The sequence below is a fragment of the Paroedura picta genome, chromosome 2 (assembly GCF_049243985.1).
Source record: "Paroedura picta isolate Pp20150507F chromosome 2, Ppicta_v3.0, whole genome shotgun sequence".
Classification (NCBI taxonomy): Eukaryota; Metazoa; Chordata; class Lepidosauria; order Squamata; family Gekkonidae; genus Paroedura; species Paroedura picta.
Window position 1 is genome coordinate 66,849,976 of NC_135370.1, and position 11,622 is coordinate 66,861,597.

Genomic DNA, 11,622 nt, shown 5'->3' on the forward strand with positions numbered 1-11,622 from the left:
TTTCACCTCTTTGGGGCCAGGCTAATATATATCTTTAAAGCTAGGTTTTTAATTATGGTACTTTAATCAGCTTTTTAATGGTCTGCTCAGTTTTACGAACAGATTGTATGCTGCTTACATCTAATGGCTTCTTTTTTAACGACTTGTAATACAGTGATTTTTAATTGTAAGTCACCTCAAGCAGTACTGAATAGGCAGCATAGAAATATTCTAAATAAATAAATAAATGGGAAGACTGACTTATCAGCTTTATGTCTCAGTTGGCCTCACACGTCTCAGAGCCTGTTTTTATTTACTTGGACAGATAATGTGTATAGTCTAAAGCAGTGACTTCCTGTGTGATATTTATGGGTACCATGGTCCTACCCACTTCCTTCTTCTCCAGAACAAATAGCCAGTCCTGGATTTTCTTCATCTCACTGAAATGTAAATTGCTTCAGAATACCCAAAGAACCATCACCTTTGTGTCTGCAAGGAGAACACACTTGGAAATAGCTGTGTCTATCATAAAAATATGCTTGGCATGGAAACTTTGGCTGATTAGCCAACTGTGGTCTTTACTGGAAAGAAAAGAACTGATCATTGTGATGCATGCCCAGTTACATCTAGATTAGATTACTGCAATGCAACAACACAATGATGCCAGGGTACATGCCCTGGACATATTTGAGGGGAACCACAGGGCCCACATTGTCCATGGGGTCATGAAGGGATATGGATGTCCATTGATCTGGAAGGAAGGCTGTGGGGGTGTGCACTGGGTGGCCATCAGGTGTTGCATTGTTGTGAGCAGTGCCCACACCCAGCTTTGGTACATGGTGTCTGGAGGCCAAGGCTGCCCATTGTCACTGCTGAGCTGTCGTGGACATGGGCCAGTCAGGGTGCACAGCTCCCACCATCCAAGGGGGCTCAATGGAGCCCTGTGTTGTTGTTAGGTGCAAAGTTGTGTCCGACTCATTTGCTTCTTCTTTCACTATTCCAAGGCCTGACACAGGGTGTGACCATAGGAGGAGCTGGATCTAGAGTTGCCAGCTTCAGTATGGGAAATATCTGGAGATTTGGAGGTAGAGCATGAGGAGGGCAAGGTTTGGGGAGGGGGGAATTTCATTAAGGTGTAATACCATGGAGTCCACCTTTCAAAGCAGCCAGTTTCTCCAGGTGAATTGATATGTATTGCCTGAAGATCAGTTGTAATCCTAGGAGACCTCCAGACACCACCTGGAAATCAGCAATGCTAGATGGAGCACATCCAGAGCCCATGAGTCCAGAATTCTGTCTGCAGCACTGACCAGTGGACATTGCTAGTTGAAGAAAACAACCTCCCAGCCCCTTCATTTGTCCCCAGCATCTAATATCCATAATATGTTGCCTGTGTTCTATACTTGGGAGGACCCAATTAGCTATCATTGATACCATTGATAAGTAGGATTGCAAGCTCCAGGTTGGGAAATACCTGGATATCTGGAGTTATAATCTGGACAGAGCCACCTTCCGAATCAGACATTTTTTCCAGGGGAACAGACCTCTGCTGCCGGGGTATCACTTGTAATTCTGGGAGATCTTCAGGTACCATCCGGAGGCTAGTAAACCTATGATAAGTTTATATCTTTCTCCACGGCTTTTTTGGGTTTAAACAGCTTTGTGTTTATGGACCGCAGAGCAACCATTTCAACATTCACTACAAAGAAAAAAGTACCAGCATCTCTGCCCACAGCAAATCCACACTGTCACCCTCTGAAGACTGGAAAGCAGGTAAATTTTCTTTGGAGGGAGTGGCAATTTTTGTTGCTTTATCCCCCATCTCTGCATGTCTCCACTATGCTGTTCCTGAGAGTATGCTGGTCTACCCCATTTCCCGCTGAATAAAAATTGGGCCTTGGTTTGTTGCAGTTGAAGAGTAGAATTAACTGAAATTGCTGTTCCTTCGATAGAAAAGTGAAGGAGACCCAGTTTTCTTAACTGTGCAACTGACTACAGGTCAATGTCTCCAGAATGTGTCTCTGATGTTTGGAGTGGCCAGTCCCAGTCTGCTCTAGGCAGTCATGAAAATCAAATGAATGCTTTGCAGGAGCTGTAATATTCAGAGCTGGTTTCTTGTTCTTAAAAAGTAATGTCCAGGATGAACTGAACATTCCTCTAAAAAGGAGGTGGCGGGCGTGGTTGTCCGAAAAATGTGGAGCTGATTCCAGACCTTTCAAGGTTCAATAGCAGGATATGTCAGGGTCTGCTAGCACTAAATAGACAGAGCGCATGGCACTCTCTGCTAAACAACGTTTTGACATGTGACTTGCATGATTCTGTAAACCAGAAAATAGAATTACTTAAGACAGTTTCAACATCAACAACAAATCTGCTGAAATTTAAATACCAATGTATGGCACACACAGTGGCATCCTAAACTGAGTTACGTCCTTCTAAGCTTTCCACCAGGCTTAGAAGGGTATGTCTGTTTCAGATGGCACACAGCATGTGAAATTATTGTGCAAATTGACATTAGTTTGTTTTCAGTTAAGTGAGTGAGTATTATGATTGAAGGCTTGCTACAGAAACTCCATGTGTCCAGGCAAAAGGAATGAAACCCTAACCCCAGATTTAGTGGCCTTGACTCGGCGAAAAGGTGAAATAACAATTCTGTAAACACACATAGGGTGCATTTTGATTGTTGCTACTGTAAATTATCCACACCTACCTTGATAACTGTGGATTAAAGGCCCTAAAACTACAAACTGTGATAGTTAATAAAGCCACTGTAGCTCTGAAGAGCAGTCAGCAACACAGCTGACCATATTCTGTTGTGCAGTTGCTGTAATACAAGCCTGTAAAAGTCTGCAAGATCAGGCTCTAGATTATGAAGACTAGCCTTCATGACTATTGACAAAGTGTTCCACTCTGGTAACATTTTGCTAAGCAAGCTAGCCTGAGGGAGCATTTATATAATCAAGAGAGATTGTTGGTATCTTGCATTTCGTTTTGGGATTATGTTGCAGCATGCTGAATTACAGAAAGACACAGTACTTCTCAAATGTCCCACTGTACGAGGGACATTCTATATTTGAACAAATCCCAGTTGCTGTCCCACCTCCACAAATTACCTAGCCAACTGGTTTTCAAAATGTTTTCCAAGTAACCTTAGGTTTCCTTGGAAGTTTACCAGAGGTTCCTCGTTGAGAATGGCATAAATGCTTCTCTACTAAACAACTTTGCTTGTTACAACGTAGACTTGCATTGTGAAGTTACTGAAAAGTAGTGCGTATGATCTAAGGCCTAGGGTTGCCAACCTCTAAGTGGGCCTTGAAGATTTTCCAGAATTACAATTGATCTTCAGATTACAGAGGACCATCCCCCTGAAGAAAATGGCTGCTTTCCATGGCATTATACTCTTGAATTATACTGTGTTCCATGATAATAACATCTCCTATAATAATAACCACCCATCTCCCAACCCTGCTGTCCATAGGCTCCATCCCTCAGATCTCCTGGAAAATCCAAACTCAGATTTGGCAACCCTAAAAGCTGAAAACCCACAGCTCTAGCGTCCCCTTAAACCAAATACGTACTCTTAAGAATGCTCTCTCCCAGATCCTTTTCATTGTGTGGATGTTGTGTGGCAGACAAGTCAATGGTGAAAAAATTCCCTAAACCTAGAGATTTGGATCTTGACTAAATTGTGAATGTCCACCAATTACTTCTTCCTGCCGCAGACCCCACTCCCTTGATTCTCGTAGTCTGTGGCAATCAATTAACTGCAGAAGGAAGGGGAGGTAGGAAAGCTTCCGATAGCAGAAAATCCAGTCTGGATCCCACTGGGCCTAGACTACGAGGGACATTTTACCCTCTGCCCCTTTACCTAGTCAATACCTGCAAGGAGACATATGGTTGCCAGCTCCAGGGAAATTTCAGGAGATTTGGGGGAGCAGTCTGGGGAGGGTATTATGTGAAAAGGGGAGGGGCCTCAACCAGATATAATGCTATATAGTCCACCCTCCAAAGCAGCCGTTTTCTCCAGGGGGGCAGATCTGTCATCTAGAGATCAATTGCAATTCTGAGAGATCCCCAGGTCCCAGGCAACCTTAAAATAGAGGCATTGTTTAATGCAACATGTATTCAAAGAAACATGGATTATATGAACAAGTGCAATTTGCTCCTTCTATACTTGCAAGGCCTTTGACTGCATCCCCAAATCTTTGGCACCCAGCACCAGTATTCTGCAATATAATGACGCTTGGGCCTGCATTGCAAGTTCCTGTGCTCTTCTCCTGTAAATGGTTATGTGTTCATGGTCATACATTCAAATGTGCATAAGCATGTTCAGAATCATCAAGGCTATGGATCCAGACCAAAGGTTTCACAAACCATCCAGTTTAACTAACTGCAAGAAGCTGCTGCGGTTCTCAGATTTTTTTTTTACCTGTTTTGTTTTATTTACGTAAACTGTACACAAATGTAAAATACTCTGACAGCAAACCTAAGTGAAAGTTGTTTGGTATTTAAATTATTATGGAACAGAATCTACAAGGGAGTTTATTAAATAGACAACAATTGGGTTTTCTTTCTTTTTTTAAAAAAAAGTATGCACATTTTGCAATTTCTGTTACGTATGATGGTCTAGAAAAGACACTGACCCAAACACAATGGAATCCATTTGTACCCTGAAAAACACAAATTGGTAGGCCTCACAAGAGATTGTTCAGTATCATTACATGATATATAGATAGTGATGGCCTTGCCACCTGGAAAATATTACAATTAATATGTTGGCCTCTTTGGTTCCAAAATGTTATGTATAATACATTTCACTGTATTCATTATTATTTTTTTCTTGCTGCTATAAAAATAACCTTTTTTTTTCAAATGGCAGTTTCTTTTGACTAAGTCATGCAACTACATCAGTGCAAACATGAAAAGCAATCGTTCGCTTTTTAAAAAAGAAGCAAAAGATTTAATTTCAAGTATAAAAAAAATATAAAAAGTCATCTCATCTCAGTCCAGTTTTCTTCTAGTATGGGTCAACACTTTAAATTGCATAGCTCATGCGGCACTTGTCTATAACCTAGAGACGGTGAGCAAAGAGAAGTGCACAGTCAAGTGCCAACGGTTCAAGGCATTGGAATCGGCAAGTGCTATAATAACGTGCATTCAAGCAGTTTGCGAGCGCTATGCTGTAGCGATGGGCTCAGAGCTCTGCAGCCATCCCCAGGACTTTCCAGGAAGGAAACTGGAATCCAAGCTCCTCCTCGGCCCAACTCTCACGCTTTCTCTCTTTCTCTTCCCTAAGATTTGTTAAAATGTTCCTCGCCTGTTACAAAACGTACTGCGCTTTCTCTCCCCAGAAATGTAACCATCGTGTGACTGTATTTCCTCTTAAGGATTCATTGGCTGATATGTCATATCACAGGCTTTCCCCCTCTCCTCCCTGATTGTCCCAGACATGCTCTTGCTGAATCCCCTGCAGTGGAACAAAAATTGCAACTTTCAAAGTTGCCCTTGTTCTGAAAAACTTGAAAGGGGAGGGGGGTGAATAGGAATGGCAAGCAAAAAAGGAGAGCGAGAAGGATGGACCGAGTCCTTTCAGGATCCCACAGCGGGGAAAGCAAGCCATGGTGGGTGGGATGGGAGAATCTAGTGGTGTGTTAACCCATGAAATCGCACTGATTCATCATTCAGAGGAACATTGCCACTGTTATCATGCACCTGTTTATGAATATATTTATCTCTTTCTCTCCTCTCTCTGTGGGATTTATCAGTATTCTCCACTGGAAGTGCTATAGGCCATTTGGGATTTTCTAAAAACAAAACTATTCTTTAACCTCAGTCAGAAAGGCTCACCTTGCTTAAGCAGGCGGCCTGTAACTTCCTTTTTTTAGACCTCAGAGGTGATGATGGTCATTGGTATGTTTGGTCACTTAAAGAGCTGTGCATGAAAATATATTAGACTGGGTGGTTGTGTTCTTTAGCTTGCACTTCCCATCACTTCCCTCTCAAGCATGGCTGGCTGATAGAAGAAATGGTCGCTGCCTCATTCACTTTTTTTTTTCTTTAATCACTGGCAGACATGACTACCTTCCTGTGACTGGCTTCCCTCCTCCGCCAAGCTGCATTGTGCAATTGCGTGTGCATGGATGTACCTGTGTCCTTGGGAGTGTGGGTGGGATTAAGGTACTTCATAGCATTCATTTATAAGTGGTAGCGCATTTTCGTGTCCGAGAGCCACAAACTGCCACTGTCCTGACAACAGATGCAAATGATAATATATCTTTTTGTTGTTGTCGCTACTGCTGCTGCCGCCTCTGCGGTGACTTGAACATCCACGCCTGGAAGGAAGAAACACAGCAAAACACCCTCCAATTCCATTCACTGTGAGATCGTACTCGCCTCCCCCCCATTCCCTCCCCTTTCAAAACGCCCTCCCATTCAGGCGCAACCACATTCTTCCACAATCATATTCGGAACGTCCCTCTTCACAATGTTGTATTCATCGTCAAAGTACAGCATGGACATTGAGCTAAGTTTGGTTGGGATGCAGCAGGAGTTCACGGCGTTTGGGTTTAGCTTTCGTATGCGGTACTGATTCACTACTGCGGTGTGAAAGGAGGAAGCTGATCCTGGGATACCAGCCAAATAGTTTGGGCAGTTCCCTTCACAGTAATTCCCATAGTAACCCAACGGCGCTATGATCCAGTCATTCCACCCAATGTGTCTGAAGTCAATGTAAAACTGTTGCCTGCAACATAAATCGGTCCTGCCATCGCATTCCAGGCCTCTTTTCCGGATTCGGTGTTTGTTGTCAGACAACCGGGCTTGCACCACTACAAAAGGCCGGTGAGATTCATCCTCGTGTTCCACGTAAACTGGCAGCACGGAAAACTCTTCGCAGCCATCACACTGAATGTCCAAGTTCAGTCTCCTCTCTCCTTTCTCAAACAGAGCCTGGATTGCTTCCGTCATGGGAAATGTATGCCAACCACTTTTTTTGAGATCCACTTTCTTTTCAACCACATTCCACTTGTTGTTAGTGTCTAGGTCTTGGAAATACACTTTGACTCGAACTTTTCGCCGGCTGCCTTTCTCCAAGACGTACGGAAGCAGCTTCAAGTAAAGCCACAGGCTGGCCTGAACAACAAACAAGTTCTGGTTCCCTTCATTGGAGATAAAGAAGTGGAGACGCACTCTGGAGGAGGCCAGGTCATCTAGGATATAAAGGAGTAAAAAACACAACACCATGAAGTCCAAAAGACATCTTTTCTCATTCAGGACACGTCTACTTCAATCACAGAGCTAAAAATAACATCCAGAAATGACCTAATCTGATGCAGTCATAAGTGACAAAGCAAGCTCGGGGGGGGGGGGGGGGTCTTAGTAATGTTAGAAATACATTTCTGAGTGAGATCCCAGAAACAAACTCATCAAGCTATAGGTGAAAATGACATATCCTTAGAAATCAATATGCAAGAAGCAATTAAAGTCAGATGGCTTGAAAGCCATGAAAGGAGCCTTGAGAGCACCTGGGTAAGTGTTAATTAGGTTTTTTTTTCTTTAAATAAAACCCAAATTGTTGGCCTGGCAAAGGCAGCTTTCATGTATAATTTTCCCAGAAAGCAAGGATTGTTAACAATCAGGCAACATTTCACTGAGAAAGGATTTGGTTACAATTTGGATGTTCTGTAATCTCACCCAGCAGCCCCATGTTTCTTGGAGAACACAGGCACCGTTTTCACTAAGGCAGTAAATTTCTGTCTGAGATGTACCACATCTGGTTGCAGGTGGTTCCCTACACACAGAATACCTGGTGGTGGGAGGGGGGGTCCTTTGCTAGTTTTCTAGGTGCTACCCAGACCACATTCTCCTGTCTTTAAACAGAAAAACAAAACAAAAAAAACAGAGCATAGCTTCTCAGGCTTTGAAGAAGAATGGAGCAGGGGTATATCCTTGTCTTGATATCCTTTCCCCTATGGCCTCCCACTTAAAACAAGTGTTGCATTTTTGTTTTGTTTTTAAAGTTGCTCAAGAGAATCACGAAACTAAACATACTTGTCATTTCACTTGGAGAATTAGGCCTAAAGTAACTTGCACTCCTGATAGCTTGCCCCAGTACCTAAACTCAGTTAAACATTCATGGTCTCAACCAGATTTTTAGTTTCTTTACTCAGTTTCATAAACTTGAGATCGCATTTGTTTAACGGTAGTACTTCTGCTATCTACATGCAAGGAATTTGCCAGTGTGCATATTCCATCAGGGCTGACCTTCCTAACCCCAGTGAAAAGAATCTGGCATCATGACATATTCATCTGGTACATGGCTGCATGTGCACCAGCACCATGCCCTAGAGCTACCTATGCCCTACCAGTAGCCAAAGCATAAATCTACACAAAAGATGGAAACCTTTGAATATGATAAGCAAATAAAGATGCAGCATATATCATTATCAGTGATATTTGTTTTAAAAGATACTAATTACAGTGAAGAGAGAAAGAGAACCACATTATCAAGGAGATCTCCCCATCTCACATCACACTGAACCAGTCCATCCATCCATCTCCTCTGTGCTCCACACATGCCTATTACAGTGGTTTTCAAACTATTTATCTTAAGGGAGCCCTTTCTACACCTGTTTGACTGCTTCCATGGAACCCCGGTATATCACTAGGAGACAAGCCTATAGTTTCAAGACACACTGTTTCAGGCCTCACTATTCCTCACATGAGCTGAGAGCACAAGTTAGCCTACCAAACCTTTGCCTGTGGCTGTACATTGTAGTGGAAAACCAATACATAGATTGCCCACTTTTACTGAAGAAAATTCAACCACTTTTGCTGAAGAATCCTTGATTAGCTTCCAGATAACCCCAGAATTCCCTGTAAGTTTGAAATGTGGTGGAAAGTTAGGCAGAAAGAAAATACTGTATATTTTTCTGGCAATTTGATTGGGTAGAGAGATGTAGCTATAAAATGGAGAAGGTGGTATTTCAAAGGCAGGATAGGAGAGAATAGATGGAGAGGAACTTTGGTGGGTGGGACAGGTAGAATACAGGCAGAAAATGGACCACTGAATGAGTACTGAGGGATGAGAAGCTGGTGTAGTCTGTAGGGTCCCTGGTAAATGGAAGATGTAGAGCAGAGTGGATTAGAAGGCATGAGAAGTGCTGGTAGGGATGCTATCTGCCCCCGGGAGTTTAGGCAAAGGTGAAACATGCTGGAGGATGCACAAAGGGATCTGGGCTTCATGATGTAAGCGCAACAGAGGGGCTGCTGGATGAGGGAGATGGGAAGATGGATGGCACACAGACGGCACGACTGGCCTAGGCAGATTGTGCACAAGGCAATAATGTGTGCAGGGGTGCCCTGGTCAGACCAGAACGTTGACATATCAGAGTTTGGCCTAGAGCCCACACGCAAACCAATGAGCAGAGGGAAAGTAACAGAATTACAGGACAGATGGATGAGAATAAGGGAGCTCTGCAATAAAACAGAATAAGACAGAGTGAGGCAGGAGTGATAAGGCAGCCGGCCCAAGGAAGGGCAGTGGATCTGCAAAGCTAAGGGAGGACTACAAAGGTTATGGGGAAGAAGGTGTGTCGACAGAGCAGGCAGCCCCGGTCTGCCAGTGGGAGCGGGTGGGGACACCCTGCCGACCCAGCAGGGCAGGTGGTTGGCACGGGGGGAGGGCAAGGGGCAAGGGCCCGCGGGGCGGCCCACCTGTCTCGGCGAAGCTGATGATCTCGGAGGTCTGCTCGTGGGCCGGGGGTCCGGCGCTGGCTTGGCCGTCCAGGCTGGGGATCTCGACGCGGCCGTCGTCGCGCACCTTGCCGGCGTGCAGCTTGCGCAGCGCCGTGACCATGGCGGCCTTGGGCACGGCGTGGGTGATGTTGGGCCGGTCGCGCATCTGGAGGCGGCTCAGGATGTGCCTCTTGACGGCCTGCAGGAAATCGCCGTCCTCGGCGCCGGCCTCCTCGGGGGGCCTCCGGAAGCCGCACGAGGTGCAGGTGTCCTGGGGGACGGCTCCGGGAGGGGTGGGCGAGCCCGCGGCGCCCGGCCCCAGCCGGCAAGCGGCCGCCAGCAGCAGGACGAGCAGAGCGGCCAGGGCCCCCCTCCGAGCCGCCCCGTCCATAGCGACCTCCAGGCACTGCTGCTCGGGGGCGGCGAGCGGAGCCCAAGGGGGCGCGGAGCTCAAGGGGGCGGGGGGCGCCCGCGGAGGAGGGCAGCTATGGTGGGGGCGCCGCGAGGGGGCTCTGGCCGGAGGGGGGCGGGAGGGTCGCAGCGGCCGAGGGGCCGAGCCGCAGAGCCGATTCCCCCGGCAGCCGGAGTCGCCCGGCAGCCCCGGTCCGTCACTGGCCGGCGGGCACCTCCGAGGCGGGCAGCGCCTTCTTCATGGTCGCAGTCGTTCGCCTCCAGCCAGGCAGAGTCCAGCCAAAAGCGGGCAGGGGGTGGGAAGAAGGGCGATCTTGTTTAGTCCGGAGTCATCGGGGAGGAGGAGGGGGGGCAAAGGGGAGGGGGGAGGTGGAGGATCAGCCCGGCGGGCTGGGACTCAATCCAATTTAGAGCGACGGGCTGCAGCCACTCCGGCCGAGGATGCTTCTCTTGCCTTCTCCACGAGAAGTTGTTTAAGAAGGGGGGGGGGGTGCAAAATCCAGTCGACCCCAGCGGCGCCTCGATGCGCTTGGCAGCCCCGCTCCTTAGCGCGGTGGTCGGTCTCTCCCTTCCGGAGCCCGCAGCCTCGTGCACAGCCAAGTTAACCTGGAGCTTCACGCGCGGGGGGGGGGGGGGGGCGGGGCGGCGGGGAGACCCCCCTCAACCCACACGGGCGACTGCTCCCTGGGCCCCCACCTTCTTCTGCCTTGGGTCAAGCCGAGGCTACAGTCCGGCCGAGGGGGCCCTTTCCGGGGGGGTCCTCCGGCATGCAGCCGCCCACATTAAAGCAGGTTGGTAAAACGATGATGACGGTAAAGCCCCCGATTCAGCAGGGATCGCGTCTCCAGATCGCAACCAAAACGACTCGCTTTATAGCCTTTCCCCCCCCCCCCCCTTCGCGTCCAACAATTCCGCCCGTGCAGCTTTCAGGCACCGGGACTCCTCGGGAGTAAGGGCGGATCGCTCGCGCCGCCTTCCCTCCGACTGTTGATCTTTGCCTGTGCCTTGCTGCGTTTTAATTTATCTTTCTCTCTCGGCTCTCTTCTTTCTCCCTTGAACCTGACGTTCCGCCTCCGGTCGCCAAGTGGAAGGTCTCGGTTGGAGAAGCGCCTTGTCCCTCGTTTATCTGCCGCTAATCTCCCGGCGATGAGTTCTCTTTTCACTCTCTCGCGCTCTCGCTCGCTCTTCTTTTTGACCTGCCAAATCACGACATTGGGCCACTTTTCTATTGAAACTTTTATACATGTTAAAACCACGTGGGATCTCCAACCTATAACAGACTAGGCGCCACGGGCTCTGCCTTCAGGCTACTGCAGCAACTTCCTGATGTGGAAATATGAACTACGCTGTTCCTTTAACTACACTCCCCCCCCCCAAGAACTTCCCTTAAACACACACACACACACACGCTTACACTCACACACACACCCCTGCTCACACATAGAGAACGCGCCTTTCAAGGCACTGGCAGCTGAAAGGAAGTAGTCCGACGAAGTT

At 47.2% G+C, this 11,622-nt stretch overlaps 1 protein-coding gene across 1 annotated transcript; it reads right to left on the minus strand.

The window, feature by feature from the left end:
- Positions 1 to 4,378: 4,378 nt before the first annotated feature.
- INHBB (inhibin subunit beta B) lies at positions 4,379 to 11,413 on the minus strand. Its single transcript, XM_077320549.1, has 2 exons — positions 9,694 to 11,413; positions 4,379 to 7,187 (listed from the first exon to the last, which is right to left on the minus strand). The coding sequence occupies exons 1-2, from the start codon at positions 10,103 to 10,105 to the stop codon at positions 6,412 to 6,414; spliced, it is 1,188 nt and encodes a 395-aa protein (XP_077176664.1). The 5' UTR covers positions 10,106 to 11,413; the 3' UTR covers positions 4,379 to 6,411.
- Positions 11,414 to 11,622: the final 209 nt, after the last annotated feature.